General features: G+C 40.7%; 1 protein-coding gene across 1 annotated transcript; it reads right to left on the bottom strand.

The window, feature by feature from the left end:
- Positions 1 to 4,159: 4,159 nt before the first annotated feature.
- pmela (premelanosome protein a) lies at positions 4,160 to 11,745 on the bottom strand. The gene is made up of 12 exons (XM_080890603.1): positions 11,588 to 11,745; positions 10,336 to 10,431; positions 10,105 to 10,251; positions 9,777 to 9,911; positions 8,265 to 8,426; positions 7,871 to 8,155; positions 7,078 to 7,788; positions 6,816 to 6,977; positions 6,406 to 6,508; positions 5,812 to 6,017; positions 5,637 to 5,727; positions 4,160 to 4,748 (listed from the first exon to the last, which is right to left on the bottom strand). Exons 1-12 carry the CDS (start codon positions 11,643 to 11,645, stop codon positions 4,598 to 4,600), a joined length of 2,307 nt encoding a protein of 768 aa, XP_080746729.1. The 5' UTR covers positions 11,646 to 11,745; the 3' UTR covers positions 4,160 to 4,597.
- Positions 11,746 to 12,433: the final 688 nt, after the last annotated feature.

Here is a 12,433-nt window from a genome sequence, read left to right as displayed (position 1 = left end):
ATAAGCACATGGCACTGCAACAACTATAAAAAGTATGACTCAGTCTGGCGTAAATATTAAGCATTAAAAGAAGATTTGAGGTAATGCCTTCAGATCTCTCAGCAGTCTCTGTATGTGCCTGTTTGTGTAAAGCAATTTTAAGCGAGGTCTGCAGACAGTCCAGCATAAAGTTGATGTAATACAGAGCATGCTCTGTGTCGACTGGGTGTGGCACTCTTTGTGTCTCCGGTGATGCTCAATACCTCTGATAGAATCATAGCCATTCAAGTGATTACATATGTTACAACACACATGTGACACAGTCTATCATGTTATTTCCTCCTTCTAACACATATACCCACACGCCATTACAAATAAGTCAACAGCCTTTATTCAAACTCAGTATTTTCTGATTAGATTTAAATTTGGGTTTCCTCTTCCTGAAGGATCATCTGCAGCACCCTGTAGTGTAATTAGTCTAATCTCTTTTTTTTACATCTTTCATTCACACTCACACAAACGCACTCAGTTTTGCTCTGCACTTCAGATCTGCAGCTACTGCCGAGGCCTGGCTCTCTGTGTAACAAATGGCCTGTTATCCTTGGCTCTGTAATCTAATCAACCTGCTGTATGATCAGTAATGCTTTCTTCTTTCCCTCCCCCTATTTGCACAGAGCTCATCTCACTTTCTATTGTTTCCAGATTCTGCTCCAACCAGCCAGAATGGCTTCTGTCAAAGTTTCTTATCCATCCTGAGACTACCTGCATTTTTACACTAGCTTTAACTGTGTTTATGTGAGGCACATGCACTTATGCCCACATTTAAAAAAACATCATAGTCAGTGATTTTTGAGGGCGACTGTATCAATAATACTAACCACCAGCCAGATGCTGCCATTAGCATTGATCCTTCTGGTTCTCTGAGTATTCCCGAGGGGGCATGCCCTCAATGCTTCTTCTTTGACACTGTTAGGATAGAATATCTTTTCCCATTTCAACCTGCTGAACTCAGTGTGTGCATCGTGTTTCAAATGAAAGCAGATATCACACTCATGTGGAAAAATAGGGAGTAAATATACTGTGCTGAGATTTCATTATCGGGGTGAAGGGAGTTCATGTATTGGGTGTGGTCTGGGATTAGATATCAGATCAAAGTTGAACAGCAGTGATCAGTGATAGCAGCACAGAGCACTACAGCATAAAAACCTAACTTATAGAAACATTTACAAATACGCATTTTTTTTGTCATTTTGTCATTTTAATTTCACTTTTAACTTTTATATTTTGCACAGGAAAAAGTCAGAATTTCTGGATGATTCTGTTGAGCTCATTCTCCCTCAGAGTGGTCGTGTTACAAGCAATATCTGACTTAGAAATGTCCCAAATCAAATATGGTAACACTTTTGGAAGTTTCAGGGTGGCAAAAATCAAAATGTGAAGAACTTTCATACAAATCGAGATACATGTGTAGGTTTAAGAAGTGAAAAATGTAGTTGTGTGAAGAATCTGATAATATCAAATGCCTTCACAACTGGTTAGTCAGTAGTTAAAGGTTTAGTTCGTTTTTTAGGTTATTAAACAGAAAGTTGTTGTTGTACTCATACATATACGTTGATCGGAGTGATGCATTCTTATGAACCGATCCATTAAAAATACATAGGAACAGGTGTTGGTTTCTGGAAACATTAATCTGTTAATGTTATGCCAGCCAGTGTTTGGGTCGAGTGTCCCTGATTGCTCAATTCTAAATACAGTATGATTACATTTTGATATTATGTGAGAATTTATTTGCTAAGTCCAACAATGTTAGCTCTACTTCATAGAAAGTTTAGCTAACAATGGCTAACATTAACAAGTTAACAGCAGGAAAAGTAGCGCTTAATGACAGAAACTTTACGCACATCCTAAACAACTCACTTCACTATTACTGTCATCACATGGAAGTGAACTACACTGACTCCTTTCACAATGTTTTGCAGCCTCTTCCAAAAATATAGAATTCAGTTGACTGCAATCTGCAGTCTACTGACATCTAGTGGTTCAATTTCACACACTGTAACTTTAAAGCAGGCATGAATGTTTGGACTGTTAAAAGGTACAAAAAAGCATTAGAAAAGGTTCAAGCAGTTCTGAATAAAATAAGATGTGGTAATACTGTGTTGTTTAGGATAACATAATGGATGCTGAACATGTTGTTATGAATGCAAAACAGTGTGAAAAATATTTTCCATTAATATTTCCCATTAAACTGCTGGATGTGGTGGGCTGCAGCAGTGCTTATCATCATGTCCTTCTTGTAGAAGATTTTGCTGTGCTGAGGATGGATGAAGGAAACTACATCCATTTCTAGATCTGTTGCTAGGGAGTGGTGAGCAATAAAGAGTGTGTTAAATTAATCAGAGCCGTTTGGCTGCCTGGGTGGCGTCACCTCACTGACTCATCTCTGGTTTCACTGTCCGGAATAAAAGTTTGAGGCCATTAATCTAACAAAGAAAAAATGATATTGGACCTCCTGAATCTTTCAGTGGAGCTGGGTGACAGCACCAAATGTATCTTGCTTTGGGACAAGTGGTGAGATTGTAGTAACAGCTACAATGCTGTGAGGGCTGCGATATATATCATCAGTGAAAAACAATGGCCTCCCAGAAGGGCTATTGGGTCGTGTCTTGGCTGAGTAGCATGTCAGGAATGAATGGGAGTGATTGAACAGGACTGAGAACATGTGACCAGGAGACATGTTAATGGCTGAGCATGATTAATGGCTGCATTTGGTCATTAGTGTAATGGAGCAGCACAGTCGTGAGCAAGCTGTAGGAAGGATATTCATTTGGAATCTTGTTTATGCAATTTAAGTGAGACAGTTAAAGGACATGTGGAGCAGTGCACATATGCACATGCTGCATATGCATATTAACTCTTCCCCTTGGCTTCCCTTTCACGCCATGTCTTTCTTCTATATAAAGCCTCTTCCATTGAAGATTGCAGCCATGACGTCAGCCTTTTCTCCTTTACTGCAGCGTGTCATACATGAACCTTACTATCACCCTTGCTTTGTTCCTTCGGTGCCTGAGTGTAGCCTGCTGTGTTATAGTAAATCATTTTACTCCAGTGGAGAATGATATTGATAGTAATCATTTTTTCAGTGCACTCAGCTACAGCGTTATTACAACCACAGTACTTCCTGACCACACATTTCATAATGTTGTAGTCCAAACAAGGCATCCTGCGTATTTTGTCATAGATTTTTGAGTGCCATGTATTAGTTTCTACTTAAGAAAACTGCTGTTTGGTGTTGGGGAAAGTACTTTGAGTTGATTTTGCATTGTTCCAGGTACTTTACATGCGAGTACCATTTTCAATCAGGGCTTTTTCTTTCAAGCTTAACAGGATGTTTTTTTAATTGTGTGGATTGTAGATCTGCAAATTTAAGAAGCTTCTTATCTTTACACATGCAGCACGTATTCCAGCTCTTGAGCTATCGTCACTGTAGCTTTCCTGACCTACAGATTAATGTTATCACTTGAATTTTGTAAACTCACCTGCCACAACACACCTGTTCAGCTGCTTTTTACTGCAAATATCATTCAGTCATGTGGTAGCAACTCAGTGCACTTTGCCATGTAGACATGGTCAAGCAAATGACCTGTAAAGTTCAAACTGAGCACCTGGATGAGGAAGAAAGTTGATTTAAGTGACTTTGAACTTGGCCTGGTTGTTGGTACCAGGTGTCTGAGTATTTCAGAAACTGCTGATCTACTTGGATTTTCAACACAGCCATCTGGTCTGAAAAAGAAAAATATCCAGTGAGCGGCAGGTCTCTGGGTGAAAATGCCTTGTTGATGTCAGAGGTCAGAGGAGAATGGCTATGCTGTTTTGAACCACAATAGCAACCTAATTACAACCAAGATATACAGAAGAGCATCTGTGAATACACAAAATATCAAATCAGCGCCAGAAGATCAGACGGGTGCCACTGCTGTCAGCCAAGGACAGGAAACTGAAGTTATAATTCTCAAGGACTTAATAAAATTAGATAATAGAAGATTAGAAAAACCGTATTTGGTCCGAGTCCCAAATTCTGGTCATTATTCAGATGGTAAGGTCAAAAGTGGGTATAAACAATCTAAAAGCATCAAGCATCAGTTTCAGAATGACTGAAAAAAATCAGGCAAACAAACAATGGTGATAAAGTTCCATTTTATTAGTTTCAGGGTATCAAATGATGTTCAGTTATACATTTTTTCTCATTTATATTGTAAAGACATTGAATGGAAATGTGCTAGTATTGATTTTCCAATAGGTTTAGTATATGCAGGCCACAAATAAGAGAATATGTTATGACTTCTCTAAACTATCAGGTCCAATTAATACAAATATTATGGATCAAAATAAATATCAGTTTCCACTTCAAATGCTTGAACACCTTAAACACACTTTTACAGTTCCACAGGTACTCCTGGTTCCTACATATCTTGTACATGGGGCTTCTTTTCACCTCATTGGTTCTGGTTTAATGGCAGGGAGTTACCGTGTCAGAGACAGTACAGACAGTATTCTGTTTATAGGCGATATGTTAGCAAATATTGTTGATGTTGAGTGAATTTATTAACGACAGTATTCACACAATCCTTCCCTGAAGCAGTGGACGGCTCTCTCCTGGTGACTGTCTACTCAGCAAGTTCCACAAGAGCAAAGGCACTGATGTTACTGCAGAGATGCCTCCATTATTAGCACGGTCTTCTCTCAGTGGCTGGTACTGCTTGAAACGCCTGTTTAGAAAAATTGCACTTACAGCAATATCACTTAGACAATCAAAATCAACATCAATCAGGAGCAAGCTGACAACTGTCTTTTTACACTGTCGCTAACTTGGTTTACCCCCTCCAAAACAAAACAGGTGGTGGGTCTGACTGTTAAACTGATTGCTAATTGGCTAACAACTTGTAAACCAGACAGATATTCCTCGTTTTTGGAACATAGTGTAACTAAGATTTACAATTACAGATAATAATTTTATTAAATATGGCATGAGCAAAGAAGCCCATAAACTTGGCAAGAAAGTGTTTGCAGAGGTCAGAACAGGAAACTGTTTTCCCATAGACTTCTATAGGACTGGAAGTCTTTGTGTAACCACAGCTATCGCCATCTGGTGGCCTTCAGAGAGAATGCAGGTTTAAGGCACTTAAGCTTAAACCTGCTGTGGTTTCATTTTTCTGGTTTTATAATGCCTGTGGGCTGCTCTCAGTCTTTGTGTCAAACTCAGCTAACACACCAGGCTGGCTAAGACACTTAATGTAGGAGACAGAGGCCTAAAGTGGGTCGAATCAGTTTTCTTATCTAATTCTTGCAAAGAGAAACTGTAACTTATTGTATGATTCCACTGATGAAGGTAAAATTTATACTGGATGTCGTAATATATGATTTATAATGCAATAAGCAGCCACTTGTGATGTTCCAAAGGAATCTATCCTTGGCCCTTTACTCCACCTATAACTGTTTATGCAATATTTAAAATGTAATATGAATATTCAGTTTTCCTGGTCAGCTTGACGTGGCTTTTTAAATTAGGAATGCGTGGTCATTGCATGCACATTGATCTATGATTCCTGCGTAACATGCAAAGAATTGTTGACTGTAAGAATGTTTCCTAAGTTTACCTGTACATCAAACCAATACAGCAGACGACACAGGCGAGAACCATAACACCGAGCACCGTAGCAGCAGTTCCAGCTGGTGAACCACCGGAGGCTGAAAATGAAGCATGTAATGAGAAAAAAACCTCTGTAAATTAGCTCATTTTAGTTTCTGGTTGTTGTTTTTCCTTTTACTCACCTACTGACACACTGACTCTTGCACTTGCCATGGCAAGACTGACATCATTAGTCAGAGAGACATTAAGGCAGAATACTCCAGAGTCATTGAAGAACTGACGAAGGATCATCTGACAGTCTGGAGAGGGTGAGGCTGCATTACAGATGGTTTGCACCGGCGTGATACAGTCAGTGTCAGAGATAACAGTGCAGACCTCACTTGGCAGACTACAGGAAGGAGAGATTGAGGATGCAGAGATGTTGTTTCAAGGAAAAAAAAGATGACTTGATGTATTAACTCGATGTAGATAAACAAAAAAAATAACACATAACAGTATATTATGATAGTTTATGTTTGTTGGACTGTGTTGATACTATAATGTTGTTGTCTGTAAATTTGTACATTGATTCATTAAAGTGGTCGGTTCGAGTTCGACAGGTGTTTGGATCGCATGTGTCTCAAGTTTTAATGAGAAGTCACAATGATTAGAAACTTACCTCACTGAATGTTTTTGGATTGAGTGCAGTGTGAATAGAGATAGTCTTTAAAACTCCAGACTAAACTAAACTTCTATTGATTTAGCTTGTGCAGAGTCTTGATGAATGTTTTACTCACCTTCCCTGACAGGAAATAGTGACGTCCACAGCATTTTGATCCAACGCCGTCTCCAGTGACACAACGTTGGCCACTTGTACAATCTCGACACTTTCGATACCCTCTGCAGGTTTGAAACAGGATGAAAGAGAGATTTTAATATTACTAAAACTCTTTCTGTTAAAGCATTAGTGTCCTGTATATTATAGTATATATATCTGGACATGTGCAGAGGAGGGAAAGTGGACATACTGGGAAAAAGGTGTGGAATATGAGGCTACCAGGCAGAAGGAAAAGAGGAAGACCAAAGAGGAGGATCATGGATATAGTGATGGAGGACAAGCAGAGTGTTAGTATGACAAAGGAGGACGCTAAGGATAGGGACCCACTGTAAAGGGTGCAGGCTAAAGAAGAAGACTGTTGTGACTTACGAACAACATCGACAGATGTAGCGAGGGAGCCGTAGCGGTAGACCATACAGTCAGCTGTCAGCTCTGGTGCTTGTCGTTTAGCCACAACGAGGGCAACCTGAGCTGGATCTGCTTCCATTTCAATCTGAACTTCACCTTCGGCTGGCGCAGCCTCGTCTTCAACTGCTCGTGGAAAAAAAACAGAGGATTGTGTTAACAGTTCTGGTAGAAGAGGAATTGTTTCCTTTCTTTATGGGTGTTTGAATTTACAGTATGTGCTCACCTGCTGCAGTAGCTGCAACTTCATTCTCAGTTTCTACTGCTTCCACTTCTGCATTAACTACAGCTTCTTCTACAGCTGTGGGTTCAGTGGCAGCAGGCGCAACAACATTATCAGCAGGGGCTTGTGTTTCAGCTAGCGCAACCTCTGCAGCAGCAGTAGCCTCTACAGCTTCAACACCATCTGCAGCTTCTTCCTCTGTAGCTCCGTCTGTGATGGGAGCAACAGTGATGATGTCAGCCACCTCGACTTCTCCTTCTGCAACAGGGGCAACTGAGGCAGCAGCAGCATCAATCACAGCTACATCTTCAGTGGCAACTGTAACCCCTGCAGTATCATCTGCAGCAGCCGTATCAGCATCTGCTGGCTCTTCGGCTCCTGGTGCAACGGTGGCAGCAGGCACCTCTGCATCAGCTGCCTCCTGCTCTACCTCTGCAGCAGGAGCAGCAGTGTTGGTGGCAACAACGGCTGTATCTATTGCTGCAGGGGCCACCGAGGCAACTACCACGACCTCTGTGTCGGCATCAGCAGCCGCTTCTCCATCGTCTGTGTTTGCGTCTGCGGGCTGCACAGAAGCAGCCACTGGAGTGGCGTCTGTGGCGACAACATCCACAGCTATTGTATCTCCTCCTTCAACTGGGACAGCAGGGACAGCTGCCTGGCTGGAGGCCATAACAACTACTGCTGGGGCAGCAGAGGCATCAACAGGACCGGCTGAAAGAAAGCACAAAGCTACTGAGCGAAACAGCATACATGTAGAAGGTAAAGAGTAGACTGATGAGTTTTGAGATCTCACCAGCAGTGGGGTTTCCACAGTTATTGGGGATGCTCGCCATCAGAACCACCTGAGGCCTAAAGGTCCCGGCTTCAATGTATGTGTGTGTGACCATGTGCTCCCTGGAGATCAGAGTTCCACTGTTGTCACCAAAGTCCCAAGTGAAGCTGATCTCTGCATTGTTAAGGTACTGGCTGGGATCGTGGATGTTGACGGTGAAGCCAATAGCCTGGTTCTGGATGAAGTTCTGGTCGTTCTGATTTACATCATTGATTTGGGCCAGAGATATGGTAAATGGAACCTGGTCTAATGACGGAGCAAAAAACAAAGAGCTGTCATGATGAGAGCTCTGAAAAGAAAGAAATACAGGATCATTTCCCTCAAATCGGAGCTTAGAGACTGTTTCAGTGGTCACCTGTGATGGTGAAGACTGTAGAGGCATATCCGAGGGGGATAAACCTGTTTCTGCCACGGCAGTGATAGATGACGACTTCCATGTTGTAGGAGCCCAGGGGAATGTTGTCTGTACCAATGGTGAGTGAAGAGGACGGTCCATCTGCCACCTGCCAGTAACGCCCTAAAACACAGTCACATTAGGGTGATTTAGAGGACAGTAGCACAATAATCAGTGAAGCCTGACATACAGGGTGGGGTCGAGGTGATGCTCGCCACATAATCTGCACATGATGAACATGGAAAAATGGGAAGCACAAATATCTCTTGTTTCAAATAGTGTTAATATCACAACATCAATTTTGTTTTAATGAAAACATTTAAGCAACTTATTTTTCATGACCTGACTGATACAGATGAGATAAAGAATAGTCCCATACAGTGAAGATTTAATTTTTTTACATCTATTAGTAATCATTTATACTTTCTAGCCATCACCTTCATCCCAAAGTTGTGAAAATCTTTGTTTACAACAGTTAAAAAATAAAGTTAAGCACAACAAACATTTAAGTAGCTCAAACAAGCAGGTATTATATGAGGTATATGACTGAATATGGTTTCACAACTCCATACACAGTTCCGTGTATGGAGTTGTGAAATCATGCAATGGTTGTGTAGCAGGCAGAGAGAGGACTCAAATGTAGGACTCTGCAGACAGACGTCAACTCACTGGCAAATGGCAGATATAACTAAAAGTAAAAATGTAAAGTTGGAGCAAGCCGACTGAAAAAAGCTAGGATGAAACAGTATAGTACTAGAACATAAATCACTTCATAAACCAGCGAAACCCCAAACACTGGTTCATCAACCCAGGAACCATGACACAGTTTCTTGAAAATTGCTTAAAACTTTCTGTTTTCATAGTAAAAGTTGCTGCATCTGTTCTTACTCTAACCATATGGAATCACATTATGCCATTTTTTTGTTTATTAAATTTTTCTCCCAAGTTTTGCTAATCAGAAAAAAAAGATAATAAAGATTCTGGGATACTGCAGCCTCGTCATTATGGACGGGCCTTGGGGGTCTGATAAAGTCCCTGTGTCCCCTCAGCAGAGTTCTGCTGATAGACTTCGACTGTAAGTTAAGTTAGCAAAAAAAAAAACCAAAACATATTGCTATAAGTTATTGCAGTGCAAGGAGGACACTGAGCAGATGGATGGAGGTCAGACTTTGGGATGCACTCCTTATGTTTCTTTGAAACTTCAAGCATGACCGTACTCAAAATTTCCAAAACGAGTCAATGCGTTGACGTTACTCCACGCTTACACTCAACAGTTCAACTGTGTGATGAATTCACTGAAGCGCTCTGGCACCCGAGGACCTAAGAAGTATATTTATGCACTTTTATAGCTGTGGCTACATCTCCTTATGAGTCTACTGTGCGTATTTGGTTGATCCCTGTGCCCCTCTGTCAGAGTTGGTAGCCCGGCCAGTTCATTCAGTCTTTTGCAGAGGCTGTGTAGTTGTAACTTACCCCATGTTTTCCACACAAACACATAGTGGGGCTTCCCGTTCTGGCTCCTGTTGAAAGGTGTGCCATCGGGGAAAACTCCAGTCCAATCAGTGTCCCGGTCTGGATACACAGCCTGACCCTCCTCATACTGTTTACCTGACACAGACAGTAATCATTAATCAAACATGCAGCAGGAAGACATATCTGGTACATTACAACTATAAGACTTTAGTTTAACTATTGAAAAAACTACAAAATTGGTTCTGCAAAAGTTAAGTTGCTAATATTACATCTCTGGTACTGGCTAATGCCTCTACTTTAAACCCCCCTTGGTAAGAAGGTTTCCTACCATCGACGGTGCAGTTATTTACCCAGACCACCTCTCCTCCTGGGAGCACCGTCTGGTTTGGTGGGAAATTCAGATTAATAGTGAAGCCTGCTTTTGCTCCAGTCAGGGTGGGGGCATCATTCTTGAGAGCGAAGGTTACGTTACCACCTGAAAAATAACATGTCTTGTGAGTTAGCATCTTATGATCTTAGTTTTTTTTTCTTTAATGAAAAGAAAAATCAGTGAGCTCACCCAACCAGCAGTTTCTGAATCTTGGGTCTCCATCACTCCACACCGGGTACATGCGGGAGTTCCATGATCGATAACGAGTGAAGTGACTTCTCTGCCCTGTAAGAATTCATTGAAACTCTTTAGAAAAAAAATAGCACCATGCACCAAGTGTTATTCTGCCAGCTCCCACAACTTTAATTATGCCCATTAAATGCAGATACACATTCAGCTCAACATTGTAATCAAGTTAAACTTTTACATTGTAGACATAATTCTAAGTATGTGTATATTTGTCAAGATAAGGTGCAGTCTGCTCATGTTTCTTGGTATTGTTAAGGTGGAGGGGTGTCAGGGTTCTTGGCAGTGTGAGTCACAGGACCTGCAATCCCCCTCAATCCCTTTCATGTGACTATCAGCTGAGCAGCAACATCAGTAATCCCAGTGAGAGGAATGAGGGCTCCCAGACACTGACTCACTGCCCTTTTCTCCCAGATAGTGATGTGTTAGTGAATATGAAAAAGACACTCTGATATCTTTTTTAGATATCAAAGCCTAAAATATACCCACTGTGACATGATTAATGATTTTCAGAACTTAGAAGATAAAAATACCATTTTAGACTTTATAAATCACCTTTGAAATCCTAGAAGTCTAAAGTCATTAATCAAAATTGGCATAAAACATAGTGTAATGGTATGAAATTGGACTGTGAAAATGTGTTTCGGGCACCTCCTTTTAACAGAGTGGAGAGTGTGCTGGCATGAAACAAGCGTTAAATAGCTATCCAAAGAAAAGCTAAGCTTAAACAAGCTTGTAATCGGTGGGCATGAAGAAATGCGTTGATTTACTTCAGTCACAGTAATCCAGAGTAATCACTTTGCCTCTGCTGGTACAAAGTTCATGCATCACACATAGCAAATCACCCTGTCTTAACACGAATTCATATTTAGCTCCCCAAATACTGTATTTTTTATCCCATCAGGTGAATAATATTTTTTTAATTTATTTGTAGTTTTCCTATTTTTCTCTTTCATAAAAGTGGGCAATGAAATCAGTATAATCCTGCAGGCTAAAAAAAACAACAACATTAAAAAGGTGCTTTTAAAAGCCATTACCCTTTTTACCTCCTTATATGATCTTTTCTAAGAGTAAATATCAACGAAGTTACTTTTTTCTTGTTCAGAGGTATACCTTTAGAAGAAAGAGTTATAAAACACACATTAAACAACAATTTGGTGTTCGTTCTTGTCTGTAATTTTGGATGTATACTCACTGGTTGCAGATATTGTAGCAGCAAATGCTAAAACAAGCAGCACCAAAGTTTTCATCATGTGTTTGGTTTTCTCTCCTCTCTGAGCCCTGATCCTCGCCCTGCAGTCCTGATCCCCAACTCAACTCCCAGAGACTTAACAAAAGTCTCCTTACCCTCTTTAAGAAGGGCCTGGACCTCAATTACCATAAAGTTTCTTCTACCCTCTGACATCACTCTGCAAATTGGCACCTCCCCCTCTTTAGGAAGAGTAAGTTGAGTTTTATTAGCTTCAGTTGTATTTGGCAAAACTGTGACTTTTATTCATAACTTTTGCTATTGATAAAGTTGTATTATTACATTTTTAATCTTACCTGAGCTAGCTGGTTTATTTCCTTTGAACTGTTGTCATTGGAGAACTTCATGTTAGCCATATTTCATCAGCCTTTTTTCAGATTCTGCTTGTTAGTGTCTGAAATCTCCAGAACTCAAGAAACTGTACAGAGAACATATTTGTGGATAAAGTGCATGTTAATAATTCACATCCTTAATAAGTGCATACTGGAAAAATCAATGGATCCTGTCTGGACATTGTAAATACAAATGTTTGCAATACTTGTTTCAGGATGGAGTGTGGAGAGCTGTGTGCAAAGCTCGATGCATGTCTATGTTTGACATATGACCTTACAGTTATGTGGGTATGGGCATCACAAGATGAGTGTGTGGACTGCAGATCAATAGCATCCTTTTATTTCCTCTGTATCCCGGTGTTCACCTCGGGCTGCTGCAGCTCAGAGAATATGCAGCATAGATGACACACCCAAGCTCAGATCTCAGACGGTGCAGAGTTTCATGCAGCAGAGGATCGCA

This window comes from Rhamphochromis sp. 'chilingali' (assembly GCF_963969265.1).
Source record: "Rhamphochromis sp. 'chilingali' genome assembly, chromosome: 9".
NCBI lineage: Eukaryota > Metazoa > Chordata > Actinopteri > Cichliformes > Cichlidae > Rhamphochromis > Rhamphochromis sp. 'chilingali'.
The sequence above is the reverse complement of the archived record's forward strand: the minus strand, read 5'-3'. Positions and strand labels throughout refer to the sequence as shown.